The sequence below is a fragment of the Canis lupus genome, chromosome 24 (assembly GCF_003254725.2).
Source record: "Canis lupus dingo isolate Sandy chromosome 24, ASM325472v2, whole genome shotgun sequence".
NCBI lineage: Eukaryota > Metazoa > Chordata > Mammalia > Carnivora > Canidae > Canis > Canis lupus.
In genome coordinates, this window is record NC_064266.1 from 24270128 (window position 1) to 24292166 (window position 22039).

General features: G+C 44.8%; 1 protein-coding gene and 1 long non-coding RNA gene across 2 annotated transcripts in view; one reads left to right on the top strand and one right to left on the bottom strand.

Annotated features, from left to right (window-relative positions):
- MMP24 (matrix metallopeptidase 24) overlaps window positions 1–22039 on the top strand; it is a 42681-nt gene that overhangs the window by 9737 nt on the left and 10905 nt on the right. Inside the window, exons 2-4 of the mRNA XM_025469829.1 lie at window positions 8304–8452; window positions 12386–12502; window positions 14515–14819. Of these exons, the coding sequence (XP_025325614.1) occupies window positions 8304–8452; window positions 12386–12502; window positions 14515–14819 (571 nt within the window). The remainder of the gene's footprint in view (window positions 1–8303; window positions 8453–12385; window positions 12503–14514; window positions 14820–22039) is intronic.
- LOC125753541 (uncharacterized) lies at window positions 5526–21783 on the bottom strand. The gene is made up of 3 exons (XR_007405625.1): window positions 21710–21783; window positions 18770–18881; window positions 5526–13304 (listed from the first exon to the last, which is right to left on the bottom strand). It is a non-coding gene; the product is annotated as an uncharacterized LOC125753541 (long non-coding RNA).

Here is a 22039-nt window from a genome sequence, read left to right on the forward strand (position 1 = left end):
TTATTGGTGTTCAATTTGCCAACATATAGAATAACACCCAATGCTCATCCCATCAAGTGCCCACCTCAATGCCCGTAACCCAGTCACCCCCACCCCCCGCCCACCTCCCCTTCCACCACCCCCAGTTCGTTTCCCAGAGTTAGGAGTCTTTCATGTTCTGTCTCCCTTTCTGATATTTCCCACTCATTTTTTCTCCTTTCCCCTTTATTCCCTTTCACTATTTTTTTTTAGGAATATGCACTTTTAACAAGCTCCCTGAATCCTGCAATGCTGACAGCCCATGACACTCAAGAACTGTACACTGAGGGACACAGCCTTGGTGATGGGGCTACATACAGTGAGGTGTTTAGAGTTGCTTGTCATCTACTAGGAAGACAATAGTAATTATTATTGCTATCTTTTACGGAGGACTTAATACCATATATTGTTATTTTATCTCCAGAACCACTCCATGAGGCACATGCTAATGACATGATGCAGATGGAAAAAGTAAGCAGAAGGGAGGTTGAATAATTTGCCTAAGGTCATATAACAAGAAAATGAAAGAATTAGGATTTGAACCGAGTAGAGTTTGTCCCGTAAGCATACATTCTTAACCATGATCCTACATGTCCTCTCGAGCTGCCTTACTCCTCACTGCTCAGCAGTCAAGGCCATTTCTGTCTACCTGCCCAGATGAGGAAACCAGCTCACTCTGATCCTCAACCTGGAAGACTACTGACTGATGCCTTGTGCTTTCCCTAAAACAAAATATAGCATTGAACGGACCCTTAGAGAATAGTCAAGGCAGCTCTATATGGAAATCTTTTTATAGTAGTGTTTCCCCTCTCCCTGAACACTTCTACTCATTTTCATTCAATAAATATGTATCCAAGCCAGGCCTTGTGCTAGGTGTAGGGGTACTGTAGGGAAGACAGACTATGGGCCCTGCTCTCTGGCACTGTGTAGTCAATAAAAGGAGACCAGTTAACAGCATGTGATAACAACATTGCATGATAAGAACTGTGATAAGTAAGGGGTCAAAGAAGGCCTCCCCAGGGAGAGGAGTGTGATTCAGATAGAACAATGTATGGAAGTATCTGGAAGATTGGAACACACTGGAACACAGAGTGCCAGGTGGGGAATGGTAAAAAAGGTGGCAGGAGTAGTCAGGGACCAAGTCACTAAGGCTCTTGTTTCTTAAAAATCACTTTACTGAGGTATAATTGACACCCAAAAAGCTGTACATATTTAATGTAGGCAGCTTAACAAGTTTGAAGATAAACACCCATGAAACCATCACCACAATCTATGCCATAAACAAATCCATCCCCTCCAGAGATTTCCTCCTGTCCTCATTATTTGTTATTATTATTTTGTGCTAAGAACACTTAAGATCTGCCCTCTTAGCAAAATTTTAAAGTATATCATTACCTATAGGCACTACGCTGTATAGTAGTAGATCTCTAGAACTTATTAATCTTGTGAAACATTGTACCCTTTCACTATACCTCTGGTTCCCTCTCCCTGGAAAGCTCTTGATGGAAAGCCCTTGAAGACTTGTGGGTAATGACACTTTCTATTCATGGGGCCACCTTCCCTGACCATCCTTTATAAAATGGTTGTCTCATCCCTCTTAGCTCCTCAACCGCTTTTATTTTTCATAGCACTTATTGCCCCATGGCTCTTCCACTAGACTGTAACTAGAAATTAACAAGAATGTTTTTGTTTGCTGTTCTATCCCAGAGCCAACACACAAGCACTGTGTACCAGGCACTGTGTATATAGTAGTAGGTCCTTGAATATTTGAATGAATGAATGAATGAATGAACGAATGAACGGAGCCCATCTGATGTTTAGGAAGTAGAACCAATAGTTCTTTGGTAAAAGATGGATGTGGGCTGTGAAGGAGAGGGTAGAGTCATGGGTCATATGAGGCTTCTGGTTGGATAACTGGGTACGTGGTGGTGCTCTGGCACCTGGGTCATGGCAGAAGGGTATGGAGCTCACTACGATGTGAGATAAGACATCACTCTTTAGGACTGTGAGTTGTAGGATGTCCTGGGAGGGGAAAGAGGTGCCTGTCTAAGTTGTCCGACAATATGGAATGCCTGGTTTCAAACACATCTGGGTTTGAATCCTGCAACTTATTAGCTTTGTGACTCTGAATGATTACTTCTCTGAACTTGTTTCCTCATCTGCAAATTGGGGGGAATTCCTATCTTGTGGGGTCATTACATTCTAGAGTGCCAGTGCAATGCTAGGTATATAGTTGGCATTCTAATACAGGTATATAGTTGGCATTCTAATTATAGCAGCAATGGTAATAGCTGCTATAATCATTGCTGCTATAATTATAACACTTTTGTTTAAAAGTTGTTTCCTATCATGAGTCAAGATCTATGTCCTATAATCTCCTGTGCTGGTTTGCCCAATGTGTCAACCAGAATAAATCTCCTTCATCCGTAGTCAGTTGGCTTTACGAAGACTGGCATGTCCCCTGCCGTTCCTCCTTTTCCAGTCTTAACATCCCTCATTTTTCCCTCCTAGGACAGGGTTCACATGAGTGGTTCCTTCATTCTCCCAGCCACTCTCCCTTAGTCACACTCCTGTTTGTCACTGTCCTTCTGCATATACAGCCTCTAGGATGGGACTTGGACCTCCTATGAGTGTTGAGGTCATGCCTTGTTCCTGTTACTCAGTCATCATCTTAGATTATGACCTCAGCTACCCAGATTCTTTGATCAGGGTCTTTTATTCTTTCTTCCTCATTCTTGCTCATGTTTCCAAATTTAACGCTTCTTGCCTGGTCCTTCTTTGTGGACTTCCTCTCTGGCCTTTCTGATAATACCTTCCAGCCTGCTGTGATCCTGACCAAACATCTGATCCTAATCATTCTCCTGCTCCTTCTCCAGATCTGTGCAGTCTGAATTGGCATCACACCTATACAGGTGCAATGCTCCTGAATAGCCCCCGGAGGCCATGCTGGTTTAACAGATCCATCTTTCTCTCCTCTTCCACCACTTTCTCTGTTTCCCAAGAGTGAACAGCAGCACCGCCAGCTGATCTGCTTCTTGCTGCCCCCAATGCCACTTCTAATGTCACCACCGCCTCTGCTGTCTGCCGCTCTCTTTCCTCTTCGGGCTATGTTTTTTCTCCTTGTTATTTTCTGCTCTCTCCTTTGCCTGCCACTACCGAATATCTCAGCATTGGCTTCTCAGGAACTGAAATCCCGCCTTCTGGCCAGCAAATCAATCACACGTATTGTCTGCCATCTCTAAATCTTTGGTTCAGCCCAGCTATTTTGGTCCCTGCTCACACTCTGAGATTTTTCTCACTCTTCTCTGGGTTTACACCTTTTTCAGCACTTAAAGGGTGACAGACATCTTAGAGTTGGTTAACTGAGCTATAAAGGTCAGACTTATGACATGGCTGGTGATAGGTTAATGGATCCAGGTGTAAAAAGACGGAAGGTAGGTCATTGTGTTTAAAACTGAATGAGGCTTTTTTCCTTTAGTGAATTTTATCTTTTTTTTCAGATGGGACAATGGAGCCTATTGCCTCATCAAACAAAGAAGTTCAAACCACAATAGACTGAATTTCAGCAAATGTTTTTTTCAACCTCTAACAGATACCAAGAACTGTGCTTGTTGTTTTTTTATATGTATTACTCAGGAAGCCTTCCCAAGATGAAATCCCTTCCTTGGTACCCAGGCAATGCCTCCTGGACCAACTGTTTGTTCGTTTGTTTGTTCATTCATTCATTCATTCGTTCATCCAGTGATGATTTGTTGTGCCAGGCACTGTTCTAAGTGTTGCAGCAGATACAAAAATAAACATAACAGTCTGCTTCTCAAGAACTCAATCTAGTGGGGAGAACATATCATGCAACAGGTAGGATACACTGTGGTAGCTGTGTTCAGAGTGGTAGAGAAGAAAGCACTGCAGGAGTAAGGAGGATACCCACTAGTTCTTTAGGGAGAGTTCAGGAAGATTTACCAAAGGAGGCAACATTTCAGCTAGACCTTGAAGGATGAATTTGCTAACACACATACAGAGAATGGGCTTTGTAGGCAGCAGAAACAGCCTGCAAGTATGCAAGGGCAAGGAATATTTTGGAATTGGTATGGCTGGAGTATATAAGACTTGTACCAATACCAGGGGCTTCTGCCCAGAGAAGTCAGATGGACTGCCTGGGTCACACAGTGGCAGAAGCAAGTGAGTGGCAGAGACTGGCTTAAGCAGCAGAAGTTGGAATTATCTGGTCCCTAGCTTCTCAGCCTCTCATGCACGCATGTACAGATCCAATCTCAATGCCCTATTCCCTGGCCTGGACCTTTGACCAGCCCCTCCCCATCCCATTTCCCTTCTTAGAGGTCTACCCCTGAGCTCTGAGGACTGTTTCTAGTGAACCTGGGAGGGAAGCAGAGCCTAGAGAAGGCTGATCCATTTTAGTGTTTAGTCCTGACCCAGACATCTGCCTAGGACCTGAATCCTTAGAGCCTAACTCCTGATGCTGCTGAGCTGGACTCTGTGACCTTCATAGCACATCCTATTCGGCCCTGAGTGCCTCCTTGCTTGTGTATCCCAGAAAAGGAGCTGGGTAAACCAGGTTGCCCTTCACTGAGGAGGATCTACTTTCAATTCCCCAAAGTGTTCAAAGGCTGGAGTAGGTTTATACTCAGAGTTCCCTGTTTCTTATCTTTTACCATAAACAGTAATGAGGGCAAGAGGGGAGAAGGTTCTGAATTCCTATGGTAGTTCAGAAGTGGGTGCTCAAAAAATTCCTCAGTTGGCTGCCTGGTTTGTCAGTGGGATCTGTCCAAAGATCCTCAGCCATTTCCCAAATGCCTTAATTCATCTTCATTGGGTTTCTAGAGGATAGACTCCACAGATAAGGAGGAAGTCGATTTAGTTTAGATTTGTACCACCCCCCTTTCTGGAAGGGTCTGAGATAGCTTATAGGTTGAAACAAAGTTTTTAAGTAAGACTTTTAAGGATGAGACATAACTTGGTGGTAGGAAAGATGAAAAAAGTGTTACTTCCCAGTATCACTGCAATCCACATTGAAGCCATACAATTGGCTGATGGATTCTTGGGGAAAAGGCCAAGAGGGAAAATCACTGGCTCACCCAATGTCCACTTTCTGAATCCAGAAAACATACCAAATCTCCTATAGGGAAAACATTTTTCTCAAGCTAAAACTTGACAGAAAGCAATTGTGTTTGGGCCTAAGAAAGTTGAGTGAAGAGTGAAGAGTACACAAGTCAAGCCAGCTGTCAGTTCTCTGACAGTAGTGTTCCCTGTGTGGTGTGAGAGATGGTCGTGGCCACAGGCCTACTAGTGGCAAGCAGACTTGACCATAACACCTACTGCCCACCATGGGACCCATCAAGACTGGCCCTTGGTCCAGGGAGAATGTGGGAGGTTGGGATGACTAGAATTCAAGGCAAAGGAGTCAAAGACCAAGTTTTCCACCTTGAGTTTACAAAACATAACAAGGACCCCATCCCAAGCAATAGCAAACACCTTTGAGTGATTATAGGTCAAGTGCATTTGTTCATTTTATTTTAACAACAATCCTGTGGAGGAGGAATCATTGTTTACATTTTACAGACAAGGAAAGTGCAATTCAGTTTAGCCGGTATCATCCAGCTGCAGTGAAGTCAAGATTCGGTCTCAGGACTGGGTGCTTCTTTCCCACTATATGCCCTGTTTATTCAACCCAATAATTCTTCATTAAAAAAGGGAACATAATGTGCCATTCTGGCTGAGAGGATATGGTGCATGGGTGTAATGCTTTGATGACATAATTTAACCCGGGAGTAGAAGCTGGAGCGCCTGGATGAACAATGAGTAACTTAGCTGCCCTGTCATATCCATTTCTAGGTGATTTACTTGAGCTTTTTGGCTGATCCTAGGCCATAGTCAAGTCACAAGTGATTCTGTGTAATTTGCCTACTTTGTGAATAAATAATTACATATCCTCTCCTTCCACTCCCTACTTCCAGCCTCCCCCCCATCACTATACTCCTCTCCCCCAATTGTCATTTGAAACACTTCTCAGAATGTGCCGTACTCCCCTCCCACAACTGCACATGCAGTGTCCCTCAATACTGCTCCCATCCCTCTCCACCTGGAAGTCTCCCCTGAGTTCCCTTCTCTCCTCATCCCCACCCCCATGGGGAGAAGATATCTCTCTTTTGTTCTCCCATAGAACCCTGTACACACCTGACTTTGAGGGCTGTGTTTTCATGGTGGGTTTACTTCTTGGTCTGTGAGTTCCCTATGCATCTTTGTATCCCCAGAGCCTTGCACGGTGCCTGGCATGTAGTAAGTGCACAATAATGTTTGTTGAGCAGACATGATGAGTGGCACTGTGTGTCAGGCACTTCTGGGCACTGGATATAAAGAAATGAGTAGAACACAGACCCTTCCCTCAAGGCACTCAGAGTCTGACACATCAGGTAATGATTAGAGCCCAATATTGTAAGATCTGTACTATCTATAATAGAGAATTTGAGAAGCACAAAAGAGGAAGAAAATAACTTAGTTTGGGGAGTGAGGGAAGTCTTCCGGAGATAGTAATTTATGAGCTGAACCTTAAAATGATGAAAGATTTTCCCCTAACTAAGCAGTATGCCAGGGCCAGAGAAAAATATACAAAAGCATCAAAGAGATTCAATGTTTGGAAAAGTACAAGAAGTATTGATATCCTGTCCCATAATTTGTAGTGAAAAACCCATTCTAGGTATCAGTATGAAAGAGGTAAGGTTGTCGTGCTGCTGTTGCTGTTAAGACTTTATTCTGTTTCGTTTTTAATTGGTCAGGTGCATTTTATCACAAGGCAGTAAAAATGTTATAGTCACCTTAGATGAAATAAATAATAACTTATTTATAGTTTCTGGTCTGCTTCCTCCCCCAAACTGTTTGCTTTGACTTGTAATAACAGGCACATCCACAAGAAGACTTCATATAGAAACAAGAAGCAAAAATTACAAAGGGAATAATACTGTTTCCTAAATTCTTTCTCCCTCATTAAATCACTTGGTGTTTAGGATAATCCTCTGAGGATGGACTGTAGCTTCTATCTGGCTCAGAGACCAGCATAGGGGTGCTCCTGTAAGTGCTTATGGGTTCAGGAGATCCATGGATGCTTGCCTCATTTTCCAACTGATGTCACAGATATTTCCCGGTGCTCTGGTTTCTTCCATCCCCCACACGTCAGTGGGAATAATTATCTCTACTCTGCTATCCTTTAGAGTCATTGTCTGTTTGAGCTTCTTCATTCAAGCTACTTTCAGATGCTCTTGCACTTTTAAAGTGTCCCTCCCCTTTTGAAATGACTCCATGCATAAAACTTAGAAAACAAAAATGCTCTCCCATGATACTGTAACAGAGGATGTTCATGGTGAATTCTTTTTTTATTAAAAAAAATTTTTTTTGGATATCATTTCAGACTTTCATAAAAGTTTCCAGGATAAGACAAAGAATTCCTGAATACCCTTCACCTGGATTCCCCAATTCTTAACATTTTACTACATTTGTTTCCTCTCCCTCCCTCCTCTCTCTCTTTCTTTTCTGAATCTGTTTAAGAAAAAGTGGCAGACGTGCACCATTATATAAGCCAAAAAACTTCAGTGGATATTTCCTAAAAACAAGAAATTCTCTTACATAACCATGCTATTATTTTTTTTTATTTTTTATGTATGCCCTTCTCTGCTTTTTTCTATGTATACATTTATGTATTTACATTTAAATTAAATAATGCATTGTTTTGTTTATACTTATTTATGATGCTTTGCTCTTTTGAAGGGGTTAGCAATAAAGATTGTATATAATCTCATGCCAGTAAGTATTCTACAATATGATTCTTCAACAGACTGACTTTAGACACAATGGTTTCTGGATGACATATTTTTAACAGGCCACTCTGCTTCAGAGAAAGAAGCATTCTTGTGTTCTTACATGTCTAGTCCCATATCAGTGGAAACCACTGCATAAATGAGTCAAGAGAAAAAAAATAAATAAATGAGTAAAGAGGCAGGGTACTGGAAAGACTTGAATGCAAATTTAATCTCTATTCTGTAGCCAGTAGAGATCCGATGAAAGCTTTACAGCGAGGGAGAAAGCCAACGAGAGCCGGGTTTTCTGGAGATTAATTTACCAGTGTGTGCAGGAGGGAATGCAGGAGGAAGCAATCAGAGCATGAGTCCATAGGTCCCCTCAGTAAAATGATCCCTAGTTTCAAGGGCAAATCTCTGCCCAGGTAGAACAGAGCCTTCCCCAGTATAATGCGTCCTTCTCTTTCATGTGTCTTTCAGAACTGGTTAAAGTCATATGGCTATCTGCTTCCCTATGACTCACGGGCATCCGCGCTGCACTCAGGGAAGGCCTTACAGTCAGCAGTCTCCACTATGCAGCAGTTTTATGGGATCCCAGTCACCGGTGTATTGGATCAGACAACAATCGAGTAAGAACTGCATAGGGCATTGTGCCTTTGAATTTTCCAGACTTACATTTGGGTTTATATTTGTCACAGCCCCGTGGATATACCATGCCCATCCTGCCCTCCTATCTTTCACTCCAGCAGTATCATCCTGGGAGGGAATACCCCAAAGCTCCTTTTCCTGGGTGAGCTGCGGAGGTTACTCGGCCCTAAATTTGCTGTGTGACCTTGAATAAGTCTCTTAATCCTTCTGGACCTCAGTTTCCTTGTCAGCACAATGAGAGGGTTTAGTTAGAGATGGTCTTAAATCTCCTCTGACTCTAATAGCGTTTGGCTCTTCAAGTCACCCCTCTGGCTTTCTCTGAGATGTACACATCTCACTTGATACAAAGAGCTCCTGAATGATAATGAGTTGGCAACTCATTCTACTTTTTCCATTTATCAAATATTGCCAAATATCTACTTGTGCCAGGCATTGGACTTGATCCTATGATTTCTGCTCTCCAGAGGCTCACCACGTTGTGAAAGATACAACCATCTGGTTGCAGAAGTCGAGAACTCAGAAGGAAACACTAATTTTCAGGGAGATGCTCAGGAGGTGAACAAAGAAGCCAGGCCTTGAGGCTGTCAAGTTTCCTTGGTGAGAGTACAAAGAGGAGGAAGAGATGAGCTCTGGGAATGGAACCCAGGATGCAGGCTAAAAATAAGCAGCCAGAGTGGTGGAGGAAACCAGGGGCTCTGTGTCATGGTACAGAAGTTGGGGATGGTCAATGGGCCAGCTGCTGCAGAGTGATCAGTTAGGAGACCGAAAAATGTCGGCCAAGTTTGGCAGTGAGGGGACCATTGTAGGCTCTCTGAAACAGTGGAGACAATGTCAGACTGCAGTGGGGAGGAGGGGAGATGAAGAGTAGAGATGGCAAGTGGAGGCAAAACTTTCTAGAAGCTTAACAGTGAAGGAGGAATAGAGGGTAGCTAGAAGTGGATAGATTTTTACTTGTTTGAAGATGGGAGAGAATTAAGCATCTTTACTTTTGTTTGAGAAGTAGCCATAAAAGTCATTAAAGCTACACAAGGAAAGCCATTGCCATTGCCTGGAAGGCATGGAAGTAAGCTGGGGAAGGGTCCCAAGGAGGCAGTGAGGGCTGGGGTCCTGAGCCCAGGTGAAAGCAGGGAGCAGGGCCCCAAGGTGGGGTGCTGGGAGGTAGTAGGGGATTGTGGATTCAGGACAGATTCACCCTGTGGGTGAGTCACTCCTTGAGAGACTTATCCCTCTGGGCCTTAGCTTGTTCAGTTATGAAGGGGAGTGCTGGATTACGACTCTCAAATTCTAGATCCCATTATTCTAAGCTGTTAAAATTGACTTGAGTCTGAGGTTTTAGGATTTTATAATTGTATATGAACATTTTCTATTCCTTAGATTCTCTGATTGCGAGATTGTGAACTTCTGAGACAGTATGTTCGACTGCTGCTCTGATGGCATGAGGACAGTGGATGCCATGGCTCTGTGGTCTCAGGAGTGAGCTGGTTGCAAAGATCCCAGCCATATTCAAAACAGAGGTTATTTTGAGGGCTTTGTGCAGGCCTCATGGCAGTGCATCCTGGGGCAGGAGCACTGGTGTCTCTGCTGAGGCACCACCTGGCCTTGGGTTTTACTCTGTTCCAGAAAGCCCCAGGCCTGTTGGACAGGGTTCAGAGAGTAGCAGGTGGACGGAGAGAGGAGGAGGCAGAGGGAATGATCTGAGGGAGGAGAATGGCATTTCCCACTTGCAGTTCTGCTCCCACTTTTTTGTAGGAAGGCAGGGAATGCTGTCTCAGAGGCACGAGAAGGGAAAAGTCACTCACACTTAAACCCAGACCTGAGTGGAGAGGCTGTTTGGGGGTAGAATTTAGAGACTCGTTTCTGTTCCAGCTCTGTGACCTTGGGCAGTCACTGTCTTGCTCTGGGCCTGTTTCCTCCCTGGGGGCCCTTCCAGGCCTAGCTGCTGTAGCAGGGGTGGCTCCTAGTTCTTCCCAAGGACTGCCAAGGAAAGAAAGCCAGAGCAACTATTTAAAGTACTACATTTTGAGTGCCTACCTTGGGAAATGCCACACATTCCTTCATTCAACAAATCCTTGAGCCCAAACTTGGGCTAAGCATGAGAAAAGAAAAGCCCCAGCTTCTGTTTGCTTGTTTTGTTTAAGTTGCATTAATTACTATTTTATTCATTCAACTAAGTCCCAGTCCTGCCTCATTGCTATAATCCTCAAGTTACTCCATTTATCTGTATATCTTTGCCCTCACCTGCAAAAACTAGGATAAATCATTTCTGGTCACCTCACAGAGTTGCTTTGAGGATCAAAAAATTTCTTTAAAAGAACCCCAAACACTAAAAATTAGAAATGTTTATACCATACATGATATTGTTATTATTATGTTTTTTAGTATTGATTTCTGAGTAGAGGCACTTGAGGCAATATGATACCTGCAAAGATGAGTAAGACCTGGTTAAGTCCCTCAAGGGGCTTTTAATATTTGGTTAAAATAGTTTGTCTCCTTTTGTCTATATTGCCAATGGCAACTGCTTTCAACAATTGCATAGAGACAGACTGTTTCCCCTTGCAGTAATCTCCAGCAGTAGTTTAGTGAGTTGGTCATTAGGCCAGCCCAACATAAAATGCAAGGATGGCCTGGACCCCATTATATATCCCCAGTAATGTCCCAGGCTTACCGTTCCCTCATGTGAACTTAACCTGACAACAAACAGTTATCAGGATTTACTTAGTTCCAGGCATTGGGCTAGCTTCTGGGGACGCAAAGATGAATAGGATGCCATCCGAGTCCTCAAAGAATTTGCCATTTGTTAGAGGCAATAGACGAAATAGATTTAAAATCACAACACAGAGTACTGAGCACTGCAGAGAATTCCATTCCAAGTCCTACAGTTGTTTAGTCACTTTCTGAACAACTCTAGTGAAAGGGAATTTGCTGTCTTATGAGCTATGCCATTCTACTGTTGAGAAGTTCTGATTCATTCACTCATTCATTCAGCAAATCATTATTGAACATCTGCATGAGGCACTTGTACAGGCAAGGTTCCTAGCTTCATGGAACTTAGAATCTCTTAAAAGAGACAAAGAATAAGCAAAAAAGCTAATATGTGATACTATTTCAGGCAATGATCAATGCTAAGAGGAAACATTAAGCAGGATAAACAGATAGTGATAGGATGGGAGGGAGAAGCTATTTCAGGTAGGGTGGGAAGTCCTCTCTGAAGGGGTAACATCAGAGCGAGACTTTAAAGAAGTAAGGGAACAGACCATGTGAAGAAGAGCACTGCAAGCAAAGAGAACAAAGATCCTGAAGTGGGAATAATCTTAGCGTGTGCAAGGCACAGCAGGATCTCTGGGGCTGACTGTATGGGGGGAGGGGGAATATAGATGTCCACCCAGAGACAGGGGCTTGATCATGTGGATTGCTGGGGGCCAATGTGAGGAGCTCGCAATAAAATATTCTAAGGTTTCGGGGAAATCATTGGAAACTTTTAAACCAGGGACTCAGGTGATCTAATCCCATTTACAGGGTATTTGCACATATACTCCTTCCCTTAAGGCTCACTACAACCTAACAGTGAGAGCTAGAATTCTCATGTTGTAGATGGGGAAACTGAGGTTCACAAGGATTCCTTTGCCTGGGTTCCTATGATGAATGGTGGGACTGTAACTATCAAGTGCAAGTCTCCAAACCCCAGGCTTGAATATGTGCTTTGAAAGCCCTGTGCTTTCATAGTCAGTTGTAAGTGAATGAATTGAGTAATCAGCTGATTGTGCTCCTATGGGGGAACCCATCGGAGCCAGGGCCCCAGAATCCAGGATGCAGCTGCACACTACCATTTAGCTTGGGACTGGGAACTCTGCAATGCCTTCCTAGAGTGTTCAGTGACCACAGTATATGTGTGTGTGTGTCCTCTCTCTGCCCAGGTGGATGAAGAAGCCCCGATGTGGTGTCCCTGATCACCCCCACTTAAGCCGTAGGCGGAGGAACAAGCGCTATGCCCTGACTGGACAGAAGTGGAGGCAAAAACACATCACCTACAGGTGCTTAGACTCCCTCTTCTCCTCTCTGGCTTTGGCCCCACCCACACTCAATTTTGTCCCTGCCTGAGTTTCAGAGGCTCACACTGTCAGTGGGTCTGAGATCAGGGTGAGAGCCAGGTATGTGGGCATCAGGACCAGGGGCTGAGAGCCCAGGACTTTGTACCCTTGTGGTTTCCAGAGGATGCTGTGTCTCCAACTTAGGTTTATTTGGTCCTTTGGGGGCTTATTAGTTGTGTCTTGTTTCCTACAGTTTTTAGAAAGTGGGGTAGGGATTGTTCAGCAACTTTCAGCTGTGATTAAAAAAAAAAAAAAAAAAAAAAAAAAACGGGACTGAACTTACTCTCCCGATGACTGTTTGCCAAACCTCACTTCCTTTGACCTGGATCCCTTCTCCACTTAGCCTGATGGACTTCACCTGAACTTCCCAGCTGAGTTCCCATTGTTTCCTAAGGAATATAAAGAACTGGGAACTGAATTATAACAGTGTAACTCCTGAACTGTCTGGGGAAACCAAGGGTGGAGGAGGATCAGTCTCCAAGTCAGACCAGCGACCAAGGACAGGGATGATAGAGTCCCACACAGCAGTTTCAGACATCAGGGTTCAGAGTGGGGCTGAGGCAAAGGCCAGGCATAGAGCAGGCTCAGGTGGGCTCTGCTTGGCACATCTTAAGGCTCTGATTCCATCTCAGGTAGATGCCCTTGACTCAGGGGTAGGATCTAAGACAGAAATTCTGAAAGCTGAAGATGAAAGGCTCTTCTGCTGATGAGCTATAGAGACCAGAACTGGAGTTTTTTCAGAAATCTGACAAGAGAAAGAAACATAAGAAAAATCTGAATTAGAAACTGGATAGACTAATATACAATGGAATATTACTCAGCCATTAGAAACCACAAATACCCACCATTTTCCTCAACGTGGATAGAACTGGAGGGTATTATGCTGAGTGACATAAGTCAATTGGAGAAGGACAAACATTATATGGTTTCATTCATTCAGGGAATATAAAAAATAGTGAAAGGGAATAAAGGGGAAAGGAGAGAAAATGAGTGGGAAATATCAGACAGGGTGACAGACCATGAGAGATTCCTAACTCTGGGAAATGAACAAGGGATAGTGAAAGGGGAGGTGGGCGGGGGGTTGCGGAGACTGGGTGACGGCACCAAGGGGGGCACTTGACAGGATGAGCAGTGGGTGTTATACTATATGTTGGCAAATCGAACTCCAATTAAAAATATATATATATATATATACACACATGAAACTGGATAGACTCTTAAGTTCTCCTGAAGACACAAAATGAATTAAGAGAGAAACTGGCTTCAAACCTTAGCTTCTATCACTTGACCTCTCTGAGCCTCAGTTTCCTTACCTATAGAATGGGTGAATAATCCTTACCCAGGTGCTCATGGGGCAGAGCATTCAGTAGTGATGCTCTGTTATGGAGAACCATTCAATACAGTTATTGTAAACTTAAATCACTAAGTCTATAACTAACTAAATCAGATACCACCTATACCAACTTCCCAGATAGACAAACAGTAGCTTATACAAGAAGTAGACAAGCAAAGTAATTAGTACCAAATATTTTTTAAAGGGATGTTTCACTCAAACTCTAGAACTTTTAGACTGGGACTATGTTTAAATATTTCTATAACTTTTATAAGTGTTTTATAAATATATTTTATGTATTTGGAGAAAAACTTAAAATTTAGAAAATGCTACCCACCAACTTTTTTCTGCACATTGGAAAGGAATTCTGTATTTAACACAAATTTTGTGAGAGATCACATATAAAACATCAATTAGAGCGAAGCTGCTCTGACTGAGGCAGGAGTGGAGACCCAGAGCCTTGCCCACCCAGCGTCTTCTTCAACCCCAGGGGTACTTCAGCAGAATCCTAGGGTTCAAAATTTATAGATGAGTAGGCCATATGGTCCCTGGTGTCCCTTTTAACTCTACAAGCCTCTGATTCTGACTGTTCCTCCCTAATGACCCTCCCCTCTCTCACCAGCATTCACAACTACACTCCAAAAGTGGGTGAGCTAGACACACGGAAAGCGATTCGCCAGGCTTTTGATGTGTGGCAGAAGGTGACCCCGCTGACCTTTGAAGAAGTGCCCTACCATGAGATCAAAAGTGACCGAAAGGAGGCAGACATCATGATCTTCTTTGCTTCTGGTTTCCATGGTGACAGCTCCCCGTTTGATGGAGAAGGGGGATTCCTAGCCCATGCTTACTTTCCTGGCCCAGGGATTGGAGGAGACACTCACTTTGACTCAGATGAGCCGTGGACACTAGGAAATGCCAACCATGATGGTAAGGCCATGACTGGGGACAGGGGGTCAGTCCTGGATTATTCAGTTGCCAGGGAAGGAAGCCCTGAGGAAGAGCTGGGGATGCCATAGATGAGTTTCCTGCTCTGGAGATTCATGTTCAAGAACTAAGAACCTAAGAGGGTGGGAACTAAGCTCTCTGATAATATTCAACACTGATCCATCCATGGAGATGGGTCAGATCACTTAGTAAATGATCTAAAGGGGGGGGGGGGGTGAGTCAAAAGGAAGGGGTTAGGCCATGAATAAGAAGAAGTAATGGATCAGAAGCTGGAGAAAAAAGGTAAAAATATCATTAAAGCTGAGAGTGGGGGTCTCAAAGTGGTAGGCTCTGGCCTGACTGGTAACAGCTTCAAAGACCATCTTACAAGATGACATGACTCTCTCTCCTTTATGTCAACTTCTCGGTTGAATAATGGGCCCCGTAATCACTCTAGTATTCTTGGATAACTTGCTATTCACCACTGTAACTCAATGAATGTTATATGGAGCCAGAGTCCTATTGTACAGTACTAGTAATAATACTCTTCAGCTTGCAAAAGAGTTCCTCATCAGTATTTCCTCCTAAGGCACTTGGAGGCAAGTGTACATCATTAGTACATCAGTAAGGAGGCAAGTGTACATGATTACGCCCATTTTTAAGATAAAGGGCTTGGGACTGAAGTGGCATAGCTGGTAGCAGACAGCACTAGGTCTCAAACCACAGCTCAACTACTTGGCTGTGTGAGTAAGGGGCAAATGATTCACTTTCAGTCTCCTTGTATATAAAGTGAGGGACTGGATTAGGTGATCTCTAAGACCCCCTCCAACACTAGTGTAACATGATACACAGCCTGGGGCTCGGGTGGAGGTGGGTATCCAAACATTTAAATAAAAAAGACATAGTCTCTACCCTCTGATAGTCCACAGTTGAGTGGGGGAAACAATGTGTACATAAGTAACTCTGTCACAAAGCGGACTACTGAAGGATGTGGCAGAGATAACAAGAAAATAAGAAAATGCAGAGGGAGGCTGGAGGAGAAAGGGATAGAGGATTCTGGCTTTTAGATGAAAGAGATAACGATTAGCAAGTTATATTCTAAGGCCCATGTCAAGTGCTTTCCACATACTATGTAATATGTATATATTATTATTATCAACCGCATTTTACATATAGGTAAACCAAGGTATGTAGAAACATTAAATAGTCTTCCTATAGTCCCATAGTCTGTGAATGGTGAAATAAGGCTTTGAACCCAGGCATTATGACTCCAGAGCACTTCTTAATTTTTATTTATTTTATTTTTTTTTAAAGTAACCTCTACACCCAATGTGGGGCTCAAACTCATGATCCTAAGATCAAGATTGCATGTTCTACTGACTAAGCCAGCCAGGCACCTCTGGAGCACACTCTTAGCTACCAAGCTAAGTTTCCATGGTTCTCAAACTGCAGGGCACACCAGAATCACTCAGAACTTTAAAGAATGCACATTCCAGGTTCCAGGCCCCTAACCTCTTGCTAATCAGATTCTCTGATTCTGGGGTCAGGCTGGAGAATTTGCACTTGGTGTAATAAATTCCCCAGGGACTTCTGATATAAGTGTCCCATCACCTTGAGCAACACTGTCTTGGTCCCCAGAATCTCCCTAACTTGCCTGATCATAAGAATCACCTGGGGTTCTTGTTATAAACAGATTCCTAGGCCCTTCCCCTGAGCATTCTGATTTTTAAACTTAGGCACGTTTGGGAAACACAAGTTCTTTTTCCTTGGCTGTGCTTCGGGGTGAGAGCAGACACTTACAGGCGCATTTCTTCAGAGGCTGAGTCTGGTGTCTGTGGATGGGGACAGCCTCCTTGAGAACATTTTAGACCATTGTGTAGATCAGGGATCGGCAGCTCTTGGCTTATCTGTGGTTTGACCAAGGCTCAGCCTCAGCAAAGATATGAAACTGCTAAATTTCTCTTTGTCCCTTGCCCTCTTCAAATGCTGGTCCTCTTTCCTATCCAGGACCATTTCCTCTGTCTGGTTATCTCTTTTCTTGTGTGCTTCTTGGCTTTCTGAACAGCTATTCTTTCTCCCCTTTTTGATTCTTGAATCCGTGTCAATGAATGGCTGTCTGTGCTGATAAAGTGCAAGGAGAAGAAACTAACCTTTTTGAGTCCTGTTATGTGCCAGGCACTGTCAGCTGACAGGATTTTAGTTATATCCCTTATAGAGGCAAATGACTTCTTTCTTGAAGGGATATTGGCTGGAGGAGGCACTGGAAAGACACTCCTAACAACCCTGTCCCCTTCCCAGCTCTGAGGTTTGTACAGCCTGCAAGGCTTCCTTGCTGTTGAAGACCTTGGGCCCAGTCTCAAAATCCTAAGAATTTCTGGTGGTCTATGTGGAAAGGAGCTGGGACCTGTAGATGGATGCTATCCCAGCATCCTCTTGTCTGTCCCACCACATCCTGATGGACAGCTGCCAATTCTGATAGATCATCCAAGATGGCCCATGTCTTCTTTGGACAAGGGTCAGGACTTTTCCATGTCCTGGAAAGCCAAACATGAACTGTTCAGATGCAGCTCCTGACCACAGCAATGGGCCCCTGACAGGTAAAATGGAATGCAGAGGGTTGCCCTAGGACAGTTTCTGGAAGGAGATGAAAGGAATCAAGATTTATGGAGCACCTGAATATTATCTCATTTAATTTCCACATAAATTCAGCCCGGGAGTAAGCGGAGCCTCCTGGGAACTTTGTGTTTATTGGTTTGCTTCTCTCTTCTAAATTTCCATATGGAAAACTTCAAACTCACAAAAGAAGGGAGAATGATAATGTGAACCCCCAGGCACCCACTGCCTTGCTTTGGCAATTACCCATATGATGTCACTACCATCTCACCTTACCCTCCCCCTGCCACTGTTATTTCCTGGCTGATATATTTTAAAGAAAATCCTTGGCACAATATCATTTCACCTGTAAATACTCTAGGATATACATCTAATGGGTTATTTTTAACACAACCACAAAAATATTACCAAAACCAACAAAATTATCAATAATTTCTTAAAATCCAATTCCCAGTTTGGGTCTTTTTCCAAAAATTACCTCAAAAATGTCCTTAAGCTGATTGCTTGCATCCAGATCCAGATAATATCCACATGTCACACATGGTTGACATGTCTCTTAAGCCATTTTCATTTACAGCAGTCAGCTTGCTTCCCCCCCCCCGACTCTGCTAATATTTGCTGAAGAAACCAGGTCACTTGTCCTGAGTAGTCATTTGGCTCGATGAGATTCGGATTCACTTTTAACACATCTCCCTTCCTCCTATATCTTGAATATTGGCCAATAGACCTACAGGCGTGACTAGACTCACTTTTTGGCAAGAGCTTCCTAAGAGGTCCATGTCCTCCCTCTTGCACTGCCATCAGGAGGCACAGATGATGCAGGCTGTCCCACTGTTAGAGGCTCTAAGGTTGAGCAGCTGCTCCAGATGGGTCAGCCTGATCCAATCACTATAATATTCACCTGCGGGACTTTATTTTTTTTTAAGATGTATTTATTTATTTATTTATTTATTTATTTATTTATTTATTTATTTATGATAGACATAGAGAGAGAGAGAGAGAGAGAGGCAGAGACACAGGCAGAGGGAGAAGCAGACTCCACGCGGGGAGCCGGACGTGGGACTCGATCCCAGGACTCCAGGATAGCGCCCTGGGCCAAAGGCAGGAGCTAAACCGCTGAGCCACCCAGGGATCCTCTGTGGGACTTTATTAAAAAAAAAAAGAAAAAAATGTTGCCTAAGTCCTAACCCCAAACTTCTGAATCAGAAGCTCCTCCATCTATGTTTAAAAGGCTCTCCTGGAGAACCACTGGATTGTAAGGGTAGAGGGGTGATTCTGATTCTCCATGTCATTGGAGTCTCTGTGAAGGGCAATGTCTGGCAAAGTCTGGCCCACTGTACCTTCTAGCTGATCTCAGGGGCTGCTTCCAGGCACCTTCGGTCCTCATCTGCTTCATTGAGTCAAGCACTGATATTTGAGTTCACTAAGCTCTGGTGAAAAGGGAGCCCAGCCCTGAGGAAGATAGGAAGAGTCATTGAAACCAGCCCTTCACAGAGTAGAGTCCGTCTGCAGTGACTTCTATGACTCTTCCCACCCGGAATTAGACCAGGCAGGGACCATAATCTCCCTTTAACAGATGAGGAAAGTAAAGTTCAAAGTGGTCATAAAAATTCACACAGTAAGTGGCAGAGCCAGGTGTGAACCCAGGAGTCTGAATTTTTAATAATTGCCCCATGTGATTCTGCTGCAGGTGGTCCAAGGACCACATATGGAAAATTACTGACCATTTGGCACTGTTCCATCTGGCTGCTGTCACCTAGCCCTGTCAAGCACAAGACTTGCCCTCAAGGAGCTCACAGTCCTGGGGCAGAAGAGAGTGTGTGCTAGTGGCTGTAACGTACAGTGGAAAAGGGTCAGTGCCATAAAGGTGGTTCAGATAAACTGAGAGAGTAAAGGAGGATGCACGCACTGCCAGTGGGGGAGATCAAGGAAGTCTTCCTGGAAGATGTGGCAATAAGCTGAACTTTGAAGGAAAAGTAAGGTTATTCTGGGTGGAGGGGACAGCATTGGCAAAAGAATAGAGGCCAAGGGAAATGTTATAACCTTTCAGCATTGGAGGGGTCAATGAGATAGGGTTTACCAAATATGGAGATCCAAGCAAAGGAAATGAAGCAAAGACAAGGTATGCTTGAGTAGCTGAAGAGGAGTTTTGGGTACTTGCTAGGAGGCCCTAGGACCTGAGCTTCCAACCTATAGGAGCACTCCCTATTGGGGATGGTGATCCTTACACACAGTTCAATGTGACCCTGCTAGTTAATAGTGACCTGTAGTTCTGAGTGTTTTACAGACCTTGCCTCACTGACTTTACCCCCATTCTTAGGATGAAGCTACAGATATTCCCTGCATTTCACAGAGGAAGAGATTTAAAATGTCCCACTGCCGCAACATGACGGTGCTAGGATTCACATCAGTCTGGCTCCCTCAGACTGCACTTCTGACTACTCTGCTTCCTTGCTTCTCACCCTCTTGGAGGGCGAAGACCCTAACAGTCTCCTGCCCACTAAGTACTGGGATCTTCTCCATCCCTATGCTCTTCCCCTCACAAGCTCCAGGGTTTTGTTTTTTTTTTTTTTCCCTGCCTCTCTCTCCTTTCTTTCCATCTCCCCAGAGTAGCCCCCACAGAACAGGTGCACTGGGATGCCAGTTCCCCAGCTCCTCTCTGCCTTTTGGTCCCTGGAATAAACCGACAATCCTCTTCCCTTCAAGGGCTTCCTCCTGTTCTCTGCAGAGACCCAGGCACAGAGGCTACCAGAGTAATAGACACAGGCTGAGGACAAAGGTTTAGAGTCTTGCCAATTTCTCAGAGCCCTGTTCCCTGGTTCCCAGCGGAGATCCCTGTGGATGCCCCCTGAGAAAGAGACTGGTCAGGAGACAAGAGGCCCGAACAGCTTGTCCCAGGTCAAAGAACAGGCCAGGAGCTGAGCCAGGCAGGACCAGCCCCCAGGAAGCAGAGCTGCCTTCCGCTGGCTCTAGTAGCTGCCTTTGTTTGGGATGGAGCTGAGAGATGAGCTCACCCTTCCCCGCAGCCAGAGAAATCAGGACCTGAGGAAGGAACTGGGGGCGGCCTGGTCTCCTCCTGCCAGCTTGCCCTTCCCCAGCAGAAGGCCAGCCCCAGGCTCTTGGCCAACCTTGCACTGATCTTGCCCATCCCAACTTCACTGAAGACACTAGTGGTGTCAGCAGAGAGGCAGGCATGCACACGTCTGGTTCTGCCCCATAAAACCCTTCTCTCTTCCCAAGACCTTAACCAGAAAGGCCAGAGACAATTCCCAGCCCCATCTGACCCTTACAGGGCCCTCAACTGGGCTGGACTGGGCAACTTTGCCAGTGACACTGGAGCCAAAGTAGGCACCAGAACTCCTGACCACCTCCTGGGCTCTTGGCAACCTCCCCTGGACTTTAAGGTGGCAGGAATGAGCTGCAACCTGCCTTAGGGCTGGGCAATGAGAGGCAGAGCTCAAATACCAGAGGTCAAGGCAAGCAAGAGTTTGTAACTAGACAGACATGGATCAGGACTATTGGTATAACAGCCCACCCAACTTCCTGTTCCTTGTTCCTTCCCCAAAGTTGGAGTTACTTAATCCCCTTCCTCAATATCAGGCCTTGTTCTGTCCCAAGCCCGATCCAGAGGCTCCGAGGAGTTGGCCTAAGAATATCTGGTAGCTGGAACCCCACTGGCCTTGTGCTTCCTTTCTGGTCAATGGGCTTATTCCAGGCACCAAGCTTCCATCTTATGTATGCTAACAACAGCTACTATGCAGCACCATGCCCTTTACACATATTATCTTATCCAATCCTCAAAAAACCCTATGAAGTAGGTATGATCTCTTCATTTTACAAATGAAGACATTGAAGCTCAGAGGGTAGACCTTCTGGCCAAGCTCACAGAGCTAGTGGGGGTAGATAGAGTTGGGAATGAAGGAGTCCATCTGGCTCAGGGGCCCACACTCACTACCACTGTGCCATGTTGCCACTTTAGCTTTGTGCTCAGGATCCCGTGTCCCACTTTCAGCACCTGGATCTTGTTGTTTTCACTCACATTTGAGTCCCTGCCTTGATCTTGGCCATGGTTCAGTTCTTTCAGGACTGAGGTCTTGCTGGACTGGGCCAAGGGCCCCGCACTCAGGCCTGCCTGCCCCTGGACCTCCTGACGCAGACTGTCAGCCTGCCACCCCCAGACCTCCCCTCTGCTTGTCCTACTCCCTCCCCTGGCTTGGCCCTCTTCATCTCTCACCCAGACCTTTCCACCAGCTTCCAAACCAGCCCCACCGACGCCCTACCTCTGGTCTCCCTCTCCTCTCATTCCTCCTCCAGCCACAGAGCAGCCAGAATGACTCATCATGTTGCCACCCCCACTCTTGCTTAAACCCCCCACTGGCTAAGAAGCCAGTCCAAATTCCTTTGCGTGGCATCACAGAGCCCCACTTGCCAGCCTGGCTGACCTCATCTCTCTCTGCCCTCCCCTTGTGCTTTGTTCCAGAGCCAAGTGGAATGAGCCTGCTTGTCCCTGGATCTTGTTTATAGAGTTCCTTCTGCCAGGAATGCCACCCCCACCCCTCCCTCTCCTACTCTGAATCCATTCTCCTAACTTTTTACCTTCTAAGACTCGA